The 22,221-nt window shown below is 36.6% G+C and overlaps 1 protein-coding gene across 1 annotated transcript in view; it reads right to left on the bottom strand.

Annotated features, from left to right (window-relative positions):
• The window catches only part of FANCC (FA complementation group C), an 80,340-nt gene that overhangs the window by 36,783 nt on the left and 21,336 nt on the right, over positions 1 to 22,221 (bottom strand). The window contains exon 4 of the mRNA XM_030511713.1: positions 19,984 to 20,078. Coding sequence (XP_030367573.1) covers positions 19,984 to 20,078 — 95 coding nt within the window. The remainder of the gene's footprint in view (positions 1 to 19,983; positions 20,079 to 22,221) is intronic.

Raw genomic sequence — 22,221 nt, 5'->3', positions numbered from 1 at the left:
AACAGGCCAAAGTCAGCCCTCCAAAAGTCTAAGATGGAGGTTTTGCTGACCTTCTTCCTGACTTCTCCAAGGATTGAAAATTCTATCATTTCCTGATCTCTTTCCCCAAGACGGTCTCCAACAATCACATCACCCACCAGTCCTTCTGTTTGTGAACAGCAAATCTAGCCAGGCATCTTCCCTAGTCATCTCACTAACCAGCTAGATTAGGAAGTTATCTTCCACACCACATCATTTCAGTTTCAACTTAACTTTAAGAAAGCTTAGAGTTTTCTTCAGTAATGTACTGGATCAGGGCCAAAGTGCCTAAGGATAGGGTTTTCTTCTTACATTTCTTTCTGACATTTACTGTCAGGAAGTTTTTTTGTTTCAGCACAGCTCATGGATACATGCATTTATAGGATGGTTTTCATTAGCTAAATTCTATACCACAAGTTTAGGATTTACTGGAGCTCTCATTTTTGTCCTTACTCACTTGGAATGACAATCTGACATCTGCCCACATCTAAATCTCCATTGATAACCATGAAAGACTAGTTGATTGTAAACAAATTATTCTGGTAAACGCTCCTACAGAGACAAGGGTCTTGCCATTTAAGTTATGTGATCAAGTTACAAAAATCTATAGATAAATTACTAGATTGAATATTACTTTAATATAAATTAAAAAAACCAAAACCAAACCCCCCCACACATACACCCTCCCCAAAAACACAAAACAAAAAGCCCAAAAAAAAAAAAAAAAAAACCCAAAAAACCCCACAAACAAACAAACAAAAAAACCCAAAACCACCACAACCTAAAAAAACAACCCAAACCCAAAAATAAATAATCCAGGAATAATATTATTTTTTCACAAAGTTAACATTGGCGGATGCACAGACTCCATTGCTTTTCACATATTCCCAGGCAGGAAAACACAGATTCTATGAAGTTCTCCACACTGTACCTGATGCAACAGACCCCTTCACCCTTGAAGTTCTACCCTTGAAGAATGTGAGCAGGCTCACCTTCAGTCAGTGTTTGCAGTAAAACCGCTCAAGTGCTCTTACATAAGGCCAATTGCCTTAACTTTGCTCCAACAACAGTACTTGCAATTTGCTTCTTAAAAAAAAGTAGTAATTGCAAAAATACACAAAAGGACCATGAAAACCTACTAGAAAAACTTAACTGGAGAAAAAAAAAAAAAGTCTGATTTTTTAAAAGAAATTAATGTTTGCGATGAATTCTGTTCATCTTGCTGATAAATGTAACATTAAAAACACTAACCTCATATCTTACCTCTATTTCTTAAAACGGAAGAAAATGTTACATATTTCCATACTATTCAAAACGAACCTAAGCCTAATCTCCAAATTATATGCAGGAAAGAAAATTACGGGAAAGGAAGGGAGGGGGAAGCTGCATTGTTGTTCCCTCACCAGTTCAAGCTCAGTTACCTTCTGTGAAACTAGCATAGGAAAAACATGTTGCACTACTACTGTGGCTAAGACCACACAACTGTTTAATGGATAAGTTCCAAAGCCTAAGCTCCGTCTGCAAATCACTAACATAACCCTTGGAAATAATAAGAAAGAAGCTAAAGGGTTGGCAAGCTTTGAGTCTATTCTTGGCCTCAGACAGGAAAAGCAGTTTCAAATCTCCTTCTCTTTTCTTTCTCCTTTCTCTTTAAGAAGTTTAAGAAACACCCACCTAGAAAGTGCTATTACTCTTTGTATTGAAAAAGGGGAGACTTTGCTGCTGAAATAAAACACACATTTACACTAACTTACAAAAGGAAACTCAATAGCTTTACCAGAGTCAACCATAAATCTTTTTTTTTTTTAAGCCCTCTGGCTTAACTAGCCAGAGATTTAGAATTAATTTCCCCTCTTCCCTTCACAATTTCAAAAGCCAAAATGCAAACTTCCCACAGAATTCCTTAAAACAAAACAAAACAAACAACAACAAAAAAAAAGTGAAAAGAGAGATTAATGAATTTAAGTTTAGAAAGAATCGATGCATCATTAAAATAGTTTTACTTTTAGTTTAAATCTGAGTTCAGTAATTTCTAGAAAAAAGATAATCCAAACATGCTTTTTTCAATAAATGTGCCCAGTCTCAGATTTTTATACTTCCTATAGGTACACGTTGCAAATACCCAAAGATCACCTAACCTAGAATGTTATTCAGGAAAAATTATGTTTAATGAGTTGGCTTTAGACTTCATAAGTATCAAGCTGTTAGAAGTTTAAGGGGAGAAAAACAATGACTGCACTTTTTATCAAAAAAGCACAAAATACGCATTAAGGGTGATGCAACAACTTCTGCATCAACATATTAGGTTAAGCAAAAATATCTCGTGCCACTAGAATTTCTTCAAATAGAGACCTCTTTTTGTTTGTCGGTAACAAATCATTATTCTTTACTAGAGCCACCTGGCACTACTGAAGTGCTCTGAGAAATGTCAGCTGGCTAGCAAATTGTGACACTTGCTGTTAAAGCTCAAGCAGCCCTGCAGGAAAGCAGAATCCTTAGTTTCTCCTTTTGTTCTTTGAGATACTTAGCTTTTGTTTATTTTGGCCTAGAAGCCAAGAAATTATTTATATTCACGTTAGCTTCGCATTGTTAAAAAATCATCTTTTTGAAAAAGAAGAGAGGTCTGTTTTCCTCCAGCCCACTCATATTATATTGTTTTTAATCAGACGAAAATGGTAGTGCTTCCAAATTTGCAAACATTGCAAATTTCCTTACATCCTATCAATGCTGTTACCTACAGGTGAGCAGAGAAAGTCCAAATCAGCTTAGAAAGGTGATTCATAAAGGGTTTAGTTAAAAGGCTAACTAACAATTTAGATGTATAACAATAGGTCAGAAATGACCAAGAATTCCCTCTGTTTGCCTTTCCAAAAACCGAAACATCATCATCATCAACAACAACAAATACTGTCAGTGAACTCAGTAAAACTTTAGGACAATAAGCATCAGAAATTGACTATGTGCTGTATATAAAAACCCCATCTCAATTCTTAAATAGTCTCACTTCATTAACAGAGCCAACCCCAATCTCTTATTGTATGAGTATCTCTGAACATCTTCAATCACCCTCCTGTCCCTTACAAATAAAATTATTTCAGGACATATTCCGTTAGAATTCTTGAACACATACTATCACCGTATACATACACAGTGATATGTACCATACAGTATATACAACTACTTACTCATCTTTGATTCACTGGTGAATTCCAACTTTCACTGCAATTTTCCCCCTCCCACAGAAGTTACTCATTCTAACCACGTCTAAGAATCTCGCTTTTTAACCTGCTAGAAGTAGAACTGTGTATTAGCAAGTTTAAGAGGCAGATATATCAAATCTTAAACAAGTTTTGATAGGAGAAGTGGGTTTCCCTAGGTGTATACAAAGCGTAGTCTCACACTCTTTAACAGCTGGTGCAGCTGAGCAGAAATATTAAGCAATGGTTCTGAACACACTCCACCTCTGGCCCATGTATTTCATGTACACCCAGGACATACACACCAGGAACAGGAATAAAGAGCGACAGCAGCTCTGAGGAGCACATTTTCCTTTCCAGGCTAATACTCAGGACATAAGCAAATCCCACAACAGACTGAGAAAAGTGCCTTTATTACTCCTTACTTCCTCAGGACACACTGCAAAGCTAGCAGACTTGGTTTTCAAAACTGAATTTTAACCAGAAATTTAAAATTGAAAGGTCCCATAACACATTAGGAGTTCATTAAGTCACTGGGCTTTAAATAATGATGTCAGATCTTAAAATTGTGCATATGTCTCACTTAACAGTCTTCTGCTTTCTGTTTTGAGTCAAAGGAAAATTGACTTTCAACAATTAGTTACCCAGTGAAAGTTAAGACGTTTCTTTCAAGCTCATTTACATCTTAATTCCACATATGCCTAAATATAATGTAAAAACTCAGCTATCAAAGTGTATCCTGTCATGCCCATACACTTATATAACAGAATTACAGTAACTGTCTTCAACTGCACCTGATTTACATATTCCAAAAAGGCCTGTAAATTGCTGTGTAAGTATCTGCATGACACCGAATTTAGCCATTTAAATCTATTTCATGAAACTCAAGATTCCAGATGAACATTATGTAAAATATTAAGGAGGTGAAATCAGCTTCCAAAGCAGTAAACTGTCTATGAAGTTAAAAGAAAAAAATCAAACAACAAAACAAAACAGAAAAATAAAACCACCAAAAAGACCCGCACACATCCCAAAAAACCCGAAACAGACAAAAAAGCCAAACAAAGCTAGAGCAACAGTAAAACTTTTTACAGAAACAGTAAAACACACACTGAGCATTGAAAGAAAAAGTTGGGAGAATGAAAACAACAAAGATGAAAGGCTTTTAAAAACGGACTAAACATTGTACAGCATTTAATATAAGTGCAAAGGTTACTTCTTATTGCCAAAAACCAACAAAACATTGAGTAACATATACATGCATTGTGAAGGGAAAAAAAAAAAACCACCACAAAACGAAAACTCCAACCCCCCCAAAAAATAAAAAAACAAAACAAAACAAAAAAACCCAACCAAAACTAACAAAAGCAAACAACTTTTTGAAGAGTCTATATATATTACATTATATACTATTTACTCCAAGCAGAACTGATTTGGTAGGAAGCATGACCTGTATGGTTACGGCTGACAGAGGCAAGCAGCCAAAAGGTGGGGCAAAGGGAAGCTATAGTTTCTCAAAATTAAAAACCCCTAAAAGTCTGTGGATTGCTGTTTACTTCAGCTCTGTTTTACAACCACAGTTGCACGGAGAAGGGATTGACTGAAATGTCTGCAGCCTGTGGCCACCCACGCTATGGGAAGCACTATGATTAAAGAGAGTGCTACGTTCTTGTATCTGCCAGCAAAGTCTGCTCCATGCTGTAATTATTATACTTGCAGTCTTCTTATAATCTGTTGCATCTGTTGCAGCAAGTCCCCTTACACTGTCCAACAAGAAAACCATTGAACATGAATAGCAAGTTATTTTTAATATGCACAAATGGCTCGAGAACTAGGTAAATACTTCTATTTTAAGTTTAGGAAAACATTTTGCCTTATAGTATAGCCAGTGCCACGGTAAAAGCAGATCTACTGATGAAACATTCACTTTAACCTACTTACCAAAAGATACAGCCTGACATACCACCCTTTCACTCCACATCTTTATAATGCGATAAGTCATTGCTTTAGATCTTTAAAGTACAAAAACTATGTGAATTGTGGGTTAGACATGTATCTAGAGAGCACTAAAATATTACAATTCCATCTGTCACTTCATTAAGTGATTACACACATGAACATTTCCGATGACCCCATGATTTAAATGCATAACTTCTGCCTTTCTCTTTAAGAATGTTTAATATTTCATAGTAAAAGTAACTTCAAAAACAATAAAATACGCCCTAAACATCAAAATAAGTAGCAGTTCTCTTAGCAGAAAATTTAATTTCAAATTCTGATCTCTGCAGTAAGTAGTAAAAACCGTTAAAAACATATTCTATGCACTCTCCTGAATGTTTGATGCTCTACCACACAAAATTAAGCAGTAGAATTCTGCTGTTGGAAGCACTATGCATAGCTGTTATTGCACTTTTCCCCAACAAATTTATGAGGAAGTCTGTACCATTTCAACAATTTTACCAGGAGCTGGCTGCACAGATGCTCCTGTGGAAAGCACAGATTGTTTATTAGCTATAAATATGAAGTGTTACACTAACCACTGTGCCACTGCCTAGCAAAGGAGGGAAGAAGGTTGTACCAAAAGTAAAGCTGAATGAAAAAAATCAAGGACTGGGTAAAAGCCCATTTGTCTCCACTGACTCCAGACCACTTCCTGAGGAAATGTCTTTAGAACCCCTTTGACATAAACCTTTGATTAGAGGCAAGGATAAATTCCACATACAGTGGCTGAGGAAAAGTGCCACAGACTCCTGAAGGACCAGCGGAAAATGCACAAAAAGTTAATACGAAAAGTATAAACAAGTTACATACTTTAATCACCATCAGATGTCTTTCATCTGAAGGAATATGCTATGGTCTTTGCAGTCATCAAAGTTCCTGGTGATTATTTGCACAGGTTAGAGGAGGAATGGCAACTCCTCTTTTCCAAACATACCAAAAAAGCTGTAAGACCACAAGAGTGAGTCTCAGAAAGTGGTTAAGTAACTTTGAACTACTTTGTGTTCCAGGAGACTTAACATTTTCTATTTCTCTCTTGGACGCATGCACCCTGGAACACAGATCACTCTCTTCCCACAGCTGCTAGGGAAAACTAGATCCCCCACTCCATGCTTCCCCATCCCTCTTAAACTGGCATTGCCTTCTGATTATTTTCTATTTTAACTATGGCAAAACATTATAGTGATACTATCACAAAGATAAGAAATAGTCTAAAGCAACTAGTTATTCATCTTAGTCTGAATTAGTAATTAGTATTCTAAAATTAGTATTCTCTCCTTAGAAGGGGAAACAACAAAAAGTTTTGAATGCTGTATTTGTAATAAAACCATGCTAAAACTTGTACTCTGTAACAGAGATTCTTTCTCCTCTAACTTTCCCAATAATAAATAGCAGATGAAGCATGTTCATAATTTTAACTGAAATCTCAGTTCTGCTCTTAATCTCCTTCTTTCAAAACTGTCTAGATAAGAAGAAAAAAACATGTTTCTCAGTATGACCTCCAGCAATTCATAAGCCGTTTAATAGATGCATTACCCATATATGTCATTAATATAGTATTCTTATCTCATAGAGACATCATCTATTTCAAATACAACATTATTTTAATGTTTTTCTGCATCAAATGGTCTTGGGGTCCATTTGCCCCTGTGAAATGACAAATTATTCAGGCTCCTCCTAACTTAATAAAGCAGACTAAAGACCGGATCTTGAGGTTCACTACAATTTGTGCACTAGGTATCTTCTTCGTGTTAGCTTAAATGCCAATCTCCTAGAAAAATGTGAGCTTGTAGATTTGCTTTTATGAAGACAGGAAAATACTTTTTAAAAAAATTAAATAAAAGCTTTTTTACGTTATATTTGGATTATTCTTAACATACAGTGTTCTTTCCTAACAACCTTTTCTGAGGTGTTCTTAACTATCTGACAAAAATAAAAATAGTAGGCAGCAAGTTTTATTAAAAGATGACAAGTATATTCGCCACGAAATCAAATCAACACTCTTCACTTAAAAAGAGACTATCAAAATTCCCATGTACAACCTACATCTCCATGTATAACTTAATTCATCTGTATTAAAGTTGGTAATGTTAGAGAGAATGAAGACATGCAACACTGTCTCCTTAAATCACAATGATCTGATTTATATTATTTTTATTTTTACTATATGTTGCTTATAAGCAAGAATAGTAAAAACAAGCTGAAAAATGGTTGGGGTTTTTTTGTTTGTTTGTTTGTCTTGTTTGTGGAGATTTTTTTTATGATGGTCATACTCTTTGTTAATGTAATTCCTTTTCTTCTAAAAAATACGGAATATAGTGCAGTTGCAGTTCGTGGAGATGTACTAGCATGCAGACTTCTATTCCATCAAAAGGGCATTCAAGAAAAAAAGGAATGTTTTGCAGAAAAAATCATATAATACCCTGCCCTACCTTGTGGTAGGTATGTGACCTTAGAAGGATAGTATACACCCTAATAAATTCAAGTCCTATGAGAAACAAGTTGGTAAGATAGTTAGTAAATGTTCAATAGACAACAGCTTTTCAGGTTTGAGAAAACCTCTCACTTTTTAGTACTTAACCTGAATGAAAATTCATACCATGGGAAACTTCAGTCTAGCAGAAGATCTTATAATTGTTTTAGAATAACTCATTCTGCCAGAGATGAAATTGTTTCAGGGAGCCTCCAAGATGCCCTATCGTTTTTGCATGAAGAGAACTTCGAGTAATCATCCCACTCATACCAGAATGAGGCCTGACTTCTGGTGGTGTGCCTGGATCACTTGAATACTATTGCACTCCTGCAGTACATCCTAACAGAACTCACCATCTTCATAAAAGCACTATGCAATGTTTATTTCAGTAACTGAAATAAAACAAATGGAGAGAATAACAGAAGTCTTCCTTTTTTAAAAAACATAAACATGAAGAAACAGTAAACACGAGTTGCGGAGAAGAAAACAGCCAAGTGAATCTGAGCCAAATATACAGACAAAAACTACAGCTGGCTAAAACTAAGATATGCAAACACTGAACAGTCACTGATCCTGGTGGAAAAAAGAGGGGCATGGGGGAAAAGATATATCAGTCTCTGACCAACAGATGAGGATGGGAACAGTAATAAAACAAGATAGGGAGAAGTTCAGGGCAAAAGGATCTCATGTTCATTACTGTGCCAACATGGTTCACCTCAAGAAACTCAGATCCTGGGTCTTCAGCTCATAATCTTGTACTATAAAAATACCTTCATAAAATTAAGGAGAAATGTCAGACAAGTAGTTTTGATCTCCAGCTCAGAGAAGATCATAGTTTTTATCACTCTTTTTACTTATGCAAAATACTTAAAACGTTACCCCCTATCGTCTGGTGAGGATGACCAGCAGACAGGCATTACAAACAGGCTTGAGTTCTCAAATGTTAATGTGCAAACTTCTCTTGACAGAAGAACAAAAATGTTAAAACTGTTCACTGGCTGTGAAACTGCCTCCCTGCCCAAAATGAGGTCACTGTATCAATCATCCAAACTAAGGAGGCAGAAAGTCAAACCGACTCCCTTGACAGATGTGAAACGACCCTGTTTAAAGGACAGAGTATATTCCTGGATGCAGGAAAGCTGAGTGGATTAGATGTTGAGAAACCAATTGTACATTTGAAGCTTAATGGACCCTACTTGGAAGTCCTGCCTAAGAAGTAAAGGCATTTGACTCTTTCAGGCGAGATTCTAGGCTGACAGTACAGAGTTAGGTTCTTCCTAGTGGAAAAGCAGTCATGAAAGAACTATGCTAATGGAGACCAAATCAGTCCTAAAGGCTGACTATTACTTCAACCAAGTGTATCAAAGGAGAATGTATTTTTCATTGTTTACCTGGGGAACCACGATGATCAAAATGCATGACGTATATGAATCTGAGCTGCTGAAGCACTTTAGTATAGCAAGTTGTCTTCACAGAAGAGAATAAATCTGAGATACCCACTGATAGAAGAAAGCTTTTCACCACTGGTGCTAAGGAAAGCCGAACATCTGATCTTAGGTCAGATGATGTGTTATGAAGCACTGGTACTTACAGCAAGAGAGTGTTCATAAGGGAACTTGAGATTAGACTTGAAAATTCTGTCTGTGCAACAGAAAAAAATGCTCCACTGCAAAATATATTAGTTAACCTCTCATTTATTGTAGCAGATCAAATCAAATCATCTACAGTCCCTGTGTGGACCTCTTACTTACCAATTATGCCACATAGAGAATGCTTGGAGAACGTCCTCGGATTTCACCTTTGGGGGATTTAAAAAGTGTCCGGAAGGCAGATAAAGCACTTCACTATGTCACGTTTTAAGGCCAGCTGGTAACTCAGCACCAAGCAGCCGCCTGCCTACTCCCCTCCTTCCCCACCCGCACTTCAGGCAGGATGGGAAGGAGAATAGAAAGAATGTAAACCCCACGGGTTGAGTTCAATAACTAAAGTACGATACAAAACTACTACTACTAATAATGATAATCATAAGGGAAATAACAATGAAAAAGAATATAAAACTAAAAATGGAAGAGAAAAAAAGAAAAAACAATAAAGACAAGTGATGCACAATACAATTGCTCACCACCCACTGACTGACACCCAGCCCAACCCGAGCAGCAATCTGGGCCTTCCGGATTACTCTCCCCAGTTTATATACTGGCCGTGACGTGCTGTGGTATGGAATACCCCTTTGGCTAGTTTGGGTCAGGTGTCCCAAGTTGACAAGTCACCATCAGAACACTGCAATCCCTTCCCTTTGCCCTCACAAACTGACAGCAATAATCAGAACTATGCTGTTGTGACCCTCTGAACTAGCATTCTTAAATTATATTCTTGTACTTTTGAATTACATTCCCTAATGCTGCCTCTAACAATTACTACACATGGTATGTTTGAAACAAAACAAGTTTAATTATACAGGAACAGAAATACAATAAAAATAGTTTCCCAACTAACTAGTATCCCGCCTCTGATAACAGCCAAATGCAGAAGAGCTCTAGGAAAACTTGTACAAACAGTGCAGACATCCAGTTGTGTCTTCCTTATCCTTCCCTCCTAGGGGTTTGGCTGCCTGCGTTCGAGGCCAGTTGCCACACAGTGCTGTCTGAGCAGGAGTTGTAAGAAGCTGGGTCCTTGCTTCATTTGGGAACTACATTCAAGCACAGGCAAACAAGGCTCTTGGTCCTTGCCTGAGCTATGTTGCAGCCATGCCTGTCTCTGGTCACGCACCTCACTGCTCTGGAGCCTGACCCATGGCTGTGACTTCCCAGCTTGACCTTGGACCTGCCTCATCACTGGGAGCTGGTCTGGCGATCACGACTCATGGCCACCTTGGTGATTGTCAGTGGACTTGCCCTGCTCTTGAGTAGCTGTGCTGTTTCTACGTAAATCCACAGCCATGCCTGCCTTCTTGTGACCTGCAGACCCCTGGCTCACCTTCCCCAGTGGAGCAGCCTACCCTTGGCACTTCCGCACACCAGCTGTGTTGATGTTCATTTATCTACAGCAACTTCCTCTGTCCTGTAATGGCCACAATAATCAAGCTCACAAGGTGCCACTAACAAGTCTTTTCAATTAGCCTCTGTCTTGAATAGTCTCAGATCTCACATGAATTAAAACAGTTGATCTACACCTAAGTTTTGCCTCACCGAGGTCTTCCAAATGCTTACTAGATTTCCCAGTAAACAGCAATTCTGTCCAAGGTCTGAATTTACTTTTGCAAATGCTACATTTAGAGGTAAAAAATGTTTGATTACTAAATTAATCTTCAGACATTTTTCCTGAGTAGATGCAACTGGTTTATTAGCATTTCAACTATAGCTCAACTTCCATCAAAAGAAAAGAAACCCAAACACTTCACTTCATGAACTGAGCCCAGTGAAAGAGCAGGAGTTCTTACTCTCGCTTTTGGCAGGCCCATGATACAAACAGCAGCACTTTCCTATTTTAACTGACATGACTGCAGTGATACCATCTCTGATCTTCTGCAGAGATGGTCACAATAATCGAGGATGTTTTTCTTAAATTAATCCCTTCTGTTCCTCAAACACTTTTCACAAACTACACACAGAATGCTCATTAAACAGTTCTGCACAACGGTATACTCATAAGAATGGTACAGGCAGCTTGGTTAAGTGCATAAACTGCATCCCGAATACTTTTTATACAGTCCACCCACATACATGATACTTTTCCTTTTAGTACAATCTCTCTTGCTCCACACTTCTCCACAGGTATGTTACACCTATGCAAAGGCATTTTTGCTTGTTTCATTTAACTCAGAAGTCCTGCTTCTTTTAAAATGGCTTGGAGCTTCTGACTGTATTATTGTTGGGTTTGGGTATTATTATTTTCTTCCAGATTCACAAAAAATTGACAAAAAAAAGTCAAGAAAAACTTCTTGATTTGTAAAAACATGTTGCTGAATTCTAGCAACACAAACTGACTGCTGAACCCAACCCAAATGACAGTGAAGGAAAAAAAAGTAGTTTTCCCTATCAAGAGGCCTGAACTTGTATTTAACCTAGAAATCTTTCAGTGGTCCACTGCCCTGCCCCAGCTTCTGGCAAGAGTTAAAAAGCTCCATCAGGTATTTCCAGATCTGCATGCCCTTCAGCTCAACTTCCCCCTATCCCCATCAGCTTTGATTTGCTAACTGTCTCTAGCAAATGACCATTCCATCTCCCCATGCGTTATCATTGACTGACACTATGTCTTTTGTTTGCTTTTGACAAAATTTTAAATGTCAAATTGCTGCTTAACAAATACAAGGCATCAGAAGTTATGTCTACACCTGCTAACATGTATCTCACCACTTGTTTGAAATCCTGAGCTCACCTGTGAATCAGCTCTTAAGTTTGTAAGAATGGGTATTTTTCAGTCTTATTTACAAATCACTTTACAGAATTTACTCTTTTTATTTTCCTTATGCATTCTCTAAAACATCTTATTTTTATGTTTCATTTTACATAATACATGTGTGTATAGCTTTTATATACATGTCTGAAATAACCATTCACCCAGCTTCCACTGGCTGAATTAATTAAAAATGGTTTTAACACAACAATTAATTTATCTCAAATAATTACAAAGAGGAAAGCTACTTTCTGACTTCTCTAGGTTTAATACCATCGCCTTTGACAAAATGGCACATCTGAGTTTTCTGTATGTACTTTCAGCTATACAGGGGGTGGTGTGTTGGCATTTAACCTGTTCTATCTACAGTTGGAATAGCTTTTTAATTTTTGCTAATATACATAACTGAAAAACCACTGTAGAATAAAGTGCTTTTCAGATACCTATTTCATTCTGCTCCTGAGATCTAGGCTTGAGATTGTGTGCATTGAGAGAGGTATATTAAGAGAAGTGGACTAGATGAGCAAAACATGATTTTATAGTTACTGTCATTATTACATATTCCTTGTACAACATGGTGGACTGAGAACTATCCAGAAGCTAGGGTAGCACAAGCACTGCTTAACCTTTATTGCTTAAATAAACAATGGGAAAAGCACCGATTTAACTGTTGTGACAATTACATTCACTCGGGTATGTTTGCTGTTCTTTAGTCGACTTCATTATTAAATGGATAGGTTAAGTTTTAAACAAAACCCCCTTATATTTAGCTTCACACATAAAAAAATAAAACTCTGTAAACAGAAATTTGAACACAGAATTGAGAAGCAGAATCTTCTATGTTTTCCCCTTATACCTGGGAAACATTTTTAAACCAGCTTTTCCTATTCAGAAACTAGTATGCTTCCCCATTATTCCTTGACTTACAAGTCAAATAAAGCATTCAGGTTCCTTTGATGCAACTGTGATGGCTTGCCAACTTACAAATGCCATCAAAAATCTGCATTTCCCATCCTGTCCATAGGATATGAACTTACATGGGATTTAAAACTGGATTAAAATTTCCATGAAAGATGAGAACATTAATAATTGCATTGCATAACAAAAACATGTCTAAAATTACATTAAGTTACAGGTGCTTCAATGCTCTGACTAATCATGAAATATAAGAATAATCTAAAATCTCCGAACACAAAGCAGTATTATAAAAAGGATCACTAGCCTGTAATTACCCATAATCTCTTGCAAGTTCACAAAAGCCTCCAGAACAGGCAATGAATAGCCACAGGATATTTGGTAGACTGTTTTTGTTTGTTTCCATTTTTTATGAGGCATATTTCTTTCATAACTACTCTTAGCTTGAACTAAGAATGGAAAACATTTGTAACATAGAACAGCTTAAGTGAAAGTATAACGTACAACAGCTAACTCCCAGTTTTTATTTCCTGTTACCAACTCCAGTTCATGCCTATCCTGTAACAGCGTTATTTTATACCCATTAATTTGGCTGCAGAAGTTCAACCTGGTCCTTCCTTAGAGGAAGCACTCACCTTTATTTGTCATCGTCATGACAAATTAAAGGTAGAGTACCTCATAATACTGCCTTTCTAACAAAACACATCCAGATGGAACCAGGGAAAGGCCACAACGTTATTACCATTAGTTTAATCTCTAACAACATCGACGTTACCTGGCTCTAAGAACCGGTGTGCGAGAACGCGTGTTGTGCTCGCACGTCTGTGTGGGGTACCTGCAGGCAACCACTTCATACAGAGGCTGACATCTACTGGCATTTAGTGGTATCAGTTCTCTCAGCTTACCTACTCTTGCTCGAGTCTCTGTTAATGCACTGCAGAAAGCTGACGCTTAACAAGGTACCAGAAACAAAAGAATGGATGTTTTGTTGTACCCGACAGTGTGGGGAAGAGTCTCATGCCTACATCAAACAAACTTCTGAAACCAGCAGTAGTGAAAAATGTGACAGAATAAATTACAACATGGGAGCAGCAAACCAAGTAACATGACGACAGACATACTAAAAACATTTCAGCATAGATAGATGACTTGATCATACATAAGTGGGTAACCATGTATACATATATATAGTTACATAATAGAGGAGGGGAAATACAAACAAAAAAATGTGCTGTGCAGAATATCATTTGTAATTTTACAACATGAAGGAAGGATGTAGCTGGAAGAAAGGAGTAGTTATTTATTTTTTGTTTGTTGTTCTAAATCTGTTTGCATCACAAGTCATTCATTGTAGCCACTTCAGAACCAAGAATGTTTTCTAAACTGTTTGTGTGCAGTGTTTAATAAACAGATCCTCAGATACACAGCCCCTAAATACTAAAAAATTTCCCATAAATACAAGGAATTAGTTATCATACCAACAAGTGGTATAGAATTCTTCCACATCTCTGGAATACTTATGGGCAAGACAAAAATCAGCCAGGAAAGAAGATCATTAAATTAGTTTTCCCGTTAGTGAGTATCCTGAATTGTTGCCCAAAATTTCAGTACAGGAATCTTAACACAGAACTCTCACTAGGCATCATTAGACAGCTAAGGCTCAAAACAATTCCACACAATCTGGGCAGCAATGAAGCTAGCTTCTAACCTGGAGACTACTATTAAAAAAAACATTCACCTTCCCTTAGAAGAAAATGTATTAGAATGCTGTGAAGTGGAAAGCTGTGTACCTATTAATATAAAACAAACATATGTGTACCTGTATGTAATACGAAGAATGCCATCTACTAGTATTTAATAAGTTAATAAGTTAGTAAATAGCTATCATAATAAGCAACAAAGCTGTCATTGCTATATACTGGAAACAACTGTGTCTTATTCCAAACTTTTCCTCTCATACTTGGCACACTGCATTTTAACAAATATACACAAGGCATATATCCTGCAAAAAAATAGCTTTTTCCCATAAAATAGACACAGAAGAAAATACAATTTTCTAATTTTAAGGTCATAAGACCTTATTGCAGACTTTCAATACTTAAAGGGGGCATATAAGAAAGGTGAGGACAAACTCTTCAGTAGGCCTACTGTGATAAGACAAGGGGTAATAGTCAAACTAAAAAAGCATTGATCCAGACTACATATAAGGAAGCATTTTTTTACGATGAGGGTGGTGAAACACTGGCACAGATTGCCCAGAGAGGCAGTAGATGCACCATCCCTGAAAACATTTAAGGTCAGGTTGGACGGGGCTCTGAGCAACCTGATCTAGTTGAAGATGTCCCTGTTCATTGCAGGGGGGTTGGACAAGATGACCTTTAAAGGTCCCTTCCAACGCAAACTATTCCACGATTCTATAATGAGAAAAAAACTATTCTATGATTCTACCCCCCCTTTTTAATCTTCTCTTTCACATAAAAGCTGTTTTGGATACTTTATATAAAGATATGAAGAGAATTCTTCTATTTCTCAAAGATAACCTAGTCCCTCTCATTTCCTTCATGATTTACTGATGCCTTCCTGTGCTCATTGTGATACAAATACTGAAAATGCTTTGGTAACTCATTGCAAATAAAGCCAAAATACATGAAAACACGCACACTTACATATCTTTCACACTCCCAGACCTTAAGTTCTTTCCATTTTTTTTCCCTCAGCTCTTCTCCACAACTTCGCTGCAGTTTCATCAATGTCTACTTTCTACCTTCATTCTTGCAATATTCAGGAGTAACTAAATAATCTTGCCAAGTTCCAGTAAATCAATGAACAACTCTTCCCTGTCAGACAAAACAGTAAGTCTGCTTAAATCCTAAAATTTTAAGAAATACAATTTTGCTAAACTCCTGTTTTTATAACAGTGTTGGTTTTATTCTGTTCTTGAATATTGTTGCCTAATCAAGATATATATCAATGAGTTTAACTATTAAGAACGACAAATACGGTAACACCTGATCAGACAGCTGGATGATCGAAGATACGAGCAAAAAATCACTTGACGTCTAAACATGAAAGGAAAACCAAACACAAATGTAAGTGTACAGTGATACGTAACTAAGCATTTTGATTTGTAACTAAGCAGGTGCATCTGTCCCAAAAAGTAAATCACAAATGTTTCCATTTTGAACCATTCCTGAGAGACCATCCTTTCCATGCTAATTCATCACGGTCTTAGATATACTGCTACATAGAAGGCAAAGGTCGTAAAAACCCATATTGCTGAAAATTCTGGCACACATTCAGAAGTAGGGCTGAAAGGTCAGTGCTTCATTAACTGAATCAACTCAATTAAAATTAAGTTTAATTAAAAAGTCAAGATGATCATAAAAAACCCAGGTCACCCAGAGAACATCACTAAAAATCTCAAACATCCTGTGCTTAATTGGCAGTAAATTTCTTTATCTGGGTTTTTGAGCAATCCACTGCAAAATGCTTTAATACCATTTAATATAATAGACAGAATTCCATCAAATTTACTTTAAACAAATACGGTTTCAAGGTAAATCGAAAAGCTGGCATGTGGAGGACAGATATATGCCTTCCATTCTTCTGGAAAACAAGATTCCCATTCAGATGCTCTAAGGTGTCCTCTATAGGAGGTAAGTGTAGCAATACTAAAGACAGAAAGACTTGATATTATGTTTTCAGATTTATAACTCAAATTTAAAAAAACAAAACCAAAGCCAAAACAAAACAACAACAAAACAGACGCACAAAACCCAACCACAAAACCAAAACAAAATCCTTTTTACCGGAAACATTTGAGCACTGCTGTACAATCAGGCATTCTACTAAATACACACCATATTAAACTATTCAAAAATGTCTCCATGCTTGCTATTCAAAAAATAGAAAAGTGATGCTGAAGTTTTGGAACCTCCTAGTTCCCTAAAAAGCAGAAAAACTCCAGCAATGTTGTTGCAAATGTTGCAGTTTTCTGCAAATGCTAAATTTGGCAAAATGGAAATCCTTTACCTGAAAAGATGTTTGCATTCTCAAAGAGGTACTCTCAAGTGGTGAATTTTGTTCACTGAGTGCTGACAGTGTCCAAAGGAAATAATAATACAGTCTCTGCTTTCTGCTGCACGCATTTGGAAACAAGGGGTGTCCACCAGCTTTCCAACATTGCTTAGCCCAGCAGAAAATTGAGAAGCTAAACTCTAAGAGGAGAAGGCAAGGACTGAAGATCATAATTCAAAACCTCGATCTTTACCTTTTTAAAAAATGGAGTATTCCTCATCAGCGTATGCTGAAGTATTAAGTGAGGAGATAAAATTAACTCTCAGCTACTGTGGAGGTCACTCCCACTCAAACTGTACAGCAGTTCTTATATGTAAATCCCTTTTCCATGGCTCCTGCATCAGTGTGTATGGATCCAAAACAGAGCCCTGTTTTGTGTGGTCATGGATGGCTTTTCATCCATAACCTCTAGGGAGAGCTTATGTACCTCAGATAATCTACCATTTCTTTCCAAGCACAGGCAAGTTTTCCATGGTAGTAAAAACCTTCTAAGTAGCACTCAGATTTCAGAGCTTTGTTCAGAATTAACTTCTGGATTTCAATTCTCTTTACGTCACGTAGCCACAAAACTACCTTCCTCTCAGCCCCCAAGAATTTGTTTAATCTACATATTTTAGATTTTCAGACATTTTTTTCCATAATGTACCACAATGTACTTGGCATCTTCTCCACCAGAGAGTGAATATCCCTGCTGTAAAAAGCTCCTGTTGTATTACAAACAAGGCTGAGGTCAGATCAAACCACAGCACAAGGTGGTCATCCAGTCAATATGAAACCAGCTGATGCAAACCTCAAATTAGGACTCTGATAGCAAATATATCTTGATCTCTTTCTGTGACAATATTTTGAGACACATATCATAGAATCAAAGAATAGTTAGGGTTGGAAAGGACCACAAGATCACCTAGTTCCAACCTCCCTGCCATGGGCAGGGACGCCTCACACTAGACCATGCCACTCAAGACTCCATCCAACCTGGCCTTGAACACTGCCAGGGACAGGGCATTTACCACTTCTTTGGGCAACCTGTTCCAGTGCCTCACCACCCCCACAGTAAAGAATTTCTTCCTTGTATCTAACCTGAATCTCCCCTGTTCTAGTTTGAACCCATCACCCCTTGTCATGTCGCTACAGTCCCTGATGAAGAGTCACTCTCTAGCATCCTTGTAGGCCCCCTTCAGATACTTGAAGGCTGCTATGATGTCTCCACGCAGCCTTCTCTTCTCCAGGCTGAACAGCCCCAACTTTCTCATATGGAAAACGAAGCAATACAGGGGGAAACAATATTAAGTATGCACTAGGTGTGTCAACAGACTTACCGGATGTTTTGGGGATTTTTAGATATAAGTCACTATCACACATGGCAAAAGAAAACCTTTAAGAGTAGCAAATATTGAACTTAGTTTTTCTGTACAAACAAGCATGATAATCCTTATAATATCACAACTGCTGATGACTAAAATTACAATGCTGATTGTAAAAAAGGAGATAAAATGATTTTCTTCAAAAAGCTTTGTGATGATGCACATTGGACAGTAAAAAACCGAGAATAAATTCTAATGATTATAACAACAATTTAATAATACCCTTTCTTTTAATCTCAACTTTTGTATCCTGATGCTGTGCATTTTTCATTCTCTCTTACCTATCCTTTTTTTTTTTTTTTAATTATAAGTTTTCCAAGAGCTCTTTCATTCCCTCCAATCAAAATACAAAAGTACTGCATTTCATATCACATTAAGCTACACTCACATTAGGCAACTAGGGAAGTGCTGAATGATAAAAATAGCTAGTAAAACATGTTTGTGCTTTGAATTCCTCCATGCCCTTTTCCCTATAACTTTTAGGTTAACTCTTGACCCATCAAGTCACAATGATTACTAAGATTGATTCAAAAACACAGACTCGGCAGAAAAAGTCCTGCAGGACTATAGTGAGGCTTGAATCAAACGCTTACATGTTGGTCCCAAACTAAGACAGTTTCAGGTGGCAGTTCTACCAAAAGCAGTAGCCCCATCTAGCAATTAAGAAATTAACTACTTAGAGAAGCCTAGAAGTATTTTCAGCTTTAGCAGACACGCACATAAATAACGATCAGGCTGCTATATTCTCACTAGTTGTGAGGACTATAAGACATAAAGAAAAGCCCCAAACATTAGCAAATCCATTAATATTTATAACCATATTTTGACATGGACCCATGGAGAATGCAAGGACGTAAAATCAGCAATCCTCAAATTGCTATTCAGCAATGTAAAGCACTAAGCTTCAATGTGCTGCAAGTTATTTACATGCTGATGTGCTTTGCTAGTTCAGTGTGGAAATATGTAAAATATGAACAGATGTGCCATGCAAAACCCTAAATTTGGGATTAAAGTTAAGGATTCATTATTCCTTAAGTCACTAAATATAAATCCACACACAAGCGCTACCCCTCCCCTCTCTGACTGCTTTGAAGAAAGTTTGGATACAATTAAATTCTTCATAGGCAGGAGATTAAACAAAATCAAAAAAGAATAAAATTAAAGAGCAAATGTAAGTTGTTTTCAAAATAAACTATGGCATTTCTCTAGGTTATTTATTTTATTCTAATTAAAAGGGTTTTGGTTTTTCAATAACACTTGCTTCCCTTCTGATTTGTGCTTGCCGCTCACTACTCACTTACTAGAACTTGGTGCACCTACCAGGTTAAAAGCCATCAAAACGACCCACTTCAAAATGCCCCATCTATTTAATATTTAAAATGACAGATTAGTGTTATAATTAGAGTGATACATGTATCAACACAATATGTATGCAAGTTGTGTTTGGAGCAGTTTCTTAAATGACAGTGTCTCTATGCTATAGATGTAGCACCTTTAAATAATCAATTTAATTTAAAGCAGTCCTGGGAAGGATTCATTCATTTACCCGTATCCAGCTGTTGGCCTTCAATTCCACAGGGTTCTGTGGTTCACTGCTGTATAGACAACATAAGCACCACATCAGAGTCTTCTGGCTTTCATCTGGAGGAAAAAAAGCAAATAAGGATATATTTGGGGGGAGGAAAAAAAAAGAAACAAAAATCAAAACACAGAGAGAATTACACAGAACAATCCCTACCCATTCACAAAACTAAAGCCCTAAGTATTAGTCTCAACTCATAATGCTTCTATTCTACCAGATTCACACCTCACATTTAATGTTATTCATACATAGCTTTTGTGTAATCATTTCCTTCAATAGAAGTTTAAAAGGTCTCAAAGAGTTCAAAATTTATACAATAGATACATGCATGACCTAGTGATTAATTTACATAATAATTTCAAGCAATTTCAGAATCGATGCATTTCAATTCATTATCAAAATAATATAATAATAAACAACAATCAACAGCAGTAAAATAGTTATTACATTGTATTCAAAGCTTGCACAACCGAAAAATGCTCACTTCTGAAAAAGTTACGAGTTCACTCATAACAAGAATATAAAACATCAAGTTTTCTGTAAGAACATATAAGCATTTTCCTTGCTTCAGGAAAATTACATTTCTGCAGACAGAATAATAGCTAAACGCTGACGGAAAAAAAAAATTATTTTGATTTTCTATTCAGGATCAGATCAAGTTTTAGTTAATTCTAACCCACTGTTGGAAGTGAGTTGCCTCCTCTCACATACTCTTACGCCTCCTCTCACATACTGTTACAGAGGAGCTGATTATTTGGAGTAAGCAGCTTAAGAGCCATTCAATTAATCATTATTTCCCACAACTTTGTTTTCAATAGTTTTTTTTGTTTGGTTGGGGTTTTTTGTTTGGGATTTTTTTTTTGTTTGTTGGTTGGGGGTTTTTTTAATGTTCTTTGGCAGAGACCAAGAGTCTCTAGACTGAATTTCATCCCAGAATAAAACTTCATTATTGTAATAAAAATTATGAAAACTGGATATAGTATTGTAGCTCTGATATAATATTCACTTAGTAAGCAATATTATTCTTGTTAAAAATAATACAAATGAGTAATACCACATGAGTTTTAAAAGTTATATTAGGAGATGATTATCAAGCTCAGCAAGTTATTTCTTCTGTTTTCCGTGTATTTGTTATCCAGGATGTAATAAACAGTATTATTTAGAAGTGCTTTGTTGGCAAAGCTTGAAGAAAACATAAAAGCTCCATTAAGTAATGCCTGTATTTTCACCAGGTGATCAGAGAGGCTAATATTGATTTAAACCAGTATTCCTCAATAAATGTCCAACAACCCTGTAGGCCATTACTGGCCTCCCACTGACTAACATCTCTGCACAGAAATGGTTTCTCAAACATACAGATTTAACTGACTACAATTTGGGGTATTCTGCCATTGTGTGTTTGGGTATTTTTTTTCTTTTTTCAATATGGATTTTTACAAGGGTAACAATTTCCTAGGTTGTTCAAGATTGGAATTAAAGGAGGTATCTTGCATACTACTCTGCAGAAATTGAAAGTATCCTTACACTTTGATTGGAACTATATCCAACTAGCATTCAGACATCAGCACTAAGAGACAACTCCATCTCCCTCAAAAAGCGTTTCACCTTAAAATTCTGATATGAAATTATATGGGAAGAAAAATAAACAAATACTGTTTTATTTGTTTAAACATCTAAATGACAGCCATTTCCTTCTTAGAAAATTAAGATTTTAAACATTAGTTATTACTAGTAGTAAAATATCTGCTTATAAAGTCTGGCATTAGAGATAATTTCCAATTACATTATATAATTTCCAATTACATTAATTATATTTTAAAAAGAAAAAATGAAACTATACTGAAAAAGGCAGGAAGAAAAGAAAAACAATCAACTCCAAATCGCCTATCCCAAATAATGTATATACATTGTTCAAGTGTTCCTTAACTGATCCTATTCATACTATATACCTACCGTATGACATTAAGTAATTTAAGTTACAGTTACTTTTTTGGCTATAACCAAAACTGAAGAAGCCTCCCATAGGTCTATGAAATGTAGGAAAAGGGACCTACAGTCCTCTTGCTGCAGTACCCAATGACACTCTGAGGGACGCTCTCAGGTTCACCGTTTTCTTTTCACAACTGCTTTAAATTAGTGATTAAAGATGCGAAGAACAAGAATAACGAGGGACAGATCTTAAAATAATTATGGCAGCTTAAA

This window comes from Strigops habroptila, chromosome Z (assembly GCF_004027225.2).
Source record: "Strigops habroptila isolate Jane chromosome Z, bStrHab1.2.pri, whole genome shotgun sequence".
Classification (NCBI taxonomy): Eukaryota; Metazoa; Chordata; class Aves; order Psittaciformes; family Psittacidae; genus Strigops; species Strigops habroptila.
The sequence above is the reverse complement of the archived record's forward strand: the minus strand, read 5'-3'. Positions and strand labels throughout refer to the sequence as shown.